The 2,388-nt window shown below is 32.9% G+C and overlaps 1 protein-coding gene across 2 annotated transcripts in view; it reads right to left on the bottom strand.

Annotated features, from left to right (window-relative positions):
* The window catches only part of FAM49A (family with sequence similarity 49, member A), a 19,748-nt gene extending 17,987 nt beyond the window's left edge, over positions 1–1,761 (bottom strand). The window contains exon 1 of one of the 2 annotated variants that reach the window (XM_010189245.1): positions 1,688–1,761. In XM_010189245.1, coding sequence (XP_010187547.1) covers positions 1,688–1,757 — 70 coding nt within the window. In that variant the 5' untranslated portion in view covers positions 1,758–1,761. Of the gene's footprint in view, positions 1–1,419; positions 1,493–1,687 lie in introns of those variants that run through there. The other variant, XM_010189244.1, reaches the window with a different exon arrangement.
* Between the last annotated feature and the right edge of the window lie 627 nt (positions 1,762–2,388).

Below are 2,388 nucleotides of genomic sequence, written 5' to 3'. Positions count from 1 at the left end.
CAGGAATGCTTTCTCGATGGGGCTGATTAAACCTGGAAGCTCAGAGCAGCTGAAAACCTTCATCATAGTGTGGCAAAGCCACAGAGCACTAATGAAGCCTTTGAAAGGCTGATAGAAAAAAAATTACGTGGGGATTTAGATAAAGGTTTGAGCTCCTGAGTTTACAATGAAATTCTCAAATGATATAGACAGAAAAGAAAAATGGATAAACAGCTCACAGTAGCTTCTCCCAAACTCAAAGTAACCAATTAACTTTTTTTCATCATTTAAAACTGATTCTTCATAATGAGGTAAATAAAATCTAGATGAGAAGATCAAGATATGTGCAAAGTTACAGTCATATATCCTATCCTAGCTCTCATCCAAGAAAGCATGTTTGAACAATTTAATAAAATTCAGGTATGTGTTTAAATGACTTTTTGAAGCAGTGCTTCAGTGTGTGTACACACATACAGTCTCATATCACATCAGTAACTTTTTTTCAGAAAAATAATTCAGGAATAAATGAGTCAAGAAAACTGTTTCACAGTGATAAAATGTGTGTCTAATCACCTGAAAATCTCTGTTAAACCATGCTTCAAAACAAAGTTATTTTAAAACCACTAGCTTATCTCAAAACTTTTTTCTTGCATTCTTTTTGTTGTTTTTTGTTTGGTTTTTTGATTTTTTTTTTAGAATAAAGGTATTAAGAGACACAACATCACACACTGTTAGTATTTTAAATAAAAAGCAGTTCAAGTAAGTAGTGGAGTAAGATTAAGCCCATATTTAAGGATTTGGTGACCAGTTTTCAAGACAATGTCTAGCAGTACATGCAGGGCAACTGTAACCAGCAAGAGTGAAATAACTTTATATCAGATATAGATGTGACCAGGAAATTAGAATGTGAAACACTGTTTTGCAAACTGATAACCATGCAATTAAGAGAGATGCAATCAAGCACATACACTTTGACCACTTCATTACTTTTTAGAAACTATAATAATCTGAGTTAAATCATCACCAAAACAGGTAAAAATAGTGCCACCTTCACTGCTTCTATTTTTTAAGCTTTTATTTTTATTTCTATTGGAAATTCCTTCCATTCAAGGAAGCAACAAATTTTTTTAACCCTGTTTAGTTAAAGAGAGCTGAGGTCAAGTTCATCCATATGTAAATTTAACAATGGCTCATAAATGTTTTGAAACTAATTCAAGGTAAGGTTTTACTTGCATATCTACCATTCTCTCCTCTTCCCTGCTCAGAATGAATTTAAGTAAATTTGTATGGTTTTATAAATATCAAAAAGCAATATTCAACTGAAGTGTAATTTGATTTGTTTGCAAATCCCTTTTGAATTGCTTTATGATGCATAAGCGCATGCAGTTTATTAGGAAATAATAAGCAAAGAAGGCAAGCCAGGCAAGAAGCTTTGCTCACTTTCAAAGTCAAGGAAAAAATTTGGCCCTTGATCAAGCTCTGTGCAAGTGAGAACTTTTAAAAGATTTCCCATTTGGTTCCTGAAAAATAGAAAAGGAAGAGAAAAGGAGTCCTGAGTGAACAGATGATTTTCGAAACAAGGACTTGGACAGACTGGTTGTGCTGGAAAATACACACTGCAAGCAATCAGATTTTAAAAGCTGTTCCTCAGTTCGCTGTTAAGTCAGGGAAAAGATTCTCTCATTGTCTTGTAATTGTTTCAACTTACTTTCAAAATCCAGGAAAAAATGTGGATAGTTTTCAATTTCCCTGGTAAGGACTTTAAGAAGATTACCCATCCCAGCAAACCTAGTAAATGCAACAAAATCATAAACAGTTACATACAGAAACTCAGAATACTACAACTAGAGCTTGACACAGTCTGCATCATACATTTAACACTATGACAAGTTCTGGATCATGAGAAACATTTTGGTGGTCAGTTCTGTGATATTTATGCATGGGGAAAAAGAGAGTAAGGCCTTGGATAAATACAGAAATAATTCTATTCAGTAAATGGGAATTCAAACATCAGTATAACATCACTAAGTACAGACAGATATTTATGAGTATATTTACTTAGCAAGACAAATAAACTCAGAACTATATCTGTATTTGTAACTCAAAATTGCTGAATACCACTCCAGAGTAAAAAATGAGGTCTTAACCTATGGTTTGGATTCTTTAGCATAAATCCATGTTCTTTCATGAAAATAACCCAATTTAAGGAAAAAATAATCTAATTATTTCTAATCAGTAAGGTTCAAACTCTGCCTTTTCATCTGTTATTCCTATCTTTTAATCATCTTGGAAACATTTGCATTTTAAGTTATGAAAAACTCCCAAAAGGAAAAGTGACCAATTCTCAAAAAAGCAAGTCTCTATGGAAGACAAGAATGAAGGAGATTTGAAGAAAAGTGGCATTTTTTT

This window comes from Mesitornis unicolor, unplaced genomic scaffold (genome assembly GCF_000695765.1).
Source record: "Mesitornis unicolor isolate BGI_N332 unplaced genomic scaffold, ASM69576v1 scaffold23117, whole genome shotgun sequence".
Lineage (NCBI taxonomy): Eukaryota > Metazoa > Chordata > Aves > Mesitornithiformes > Mesitornithidae > Mesitornis > Mesitornis unicolor.
The sequence above is the reverse complement of the archived record's forward strand: the minus strand, read 5'-3'. Positions and strand labels throughout refer to the sequence as shown.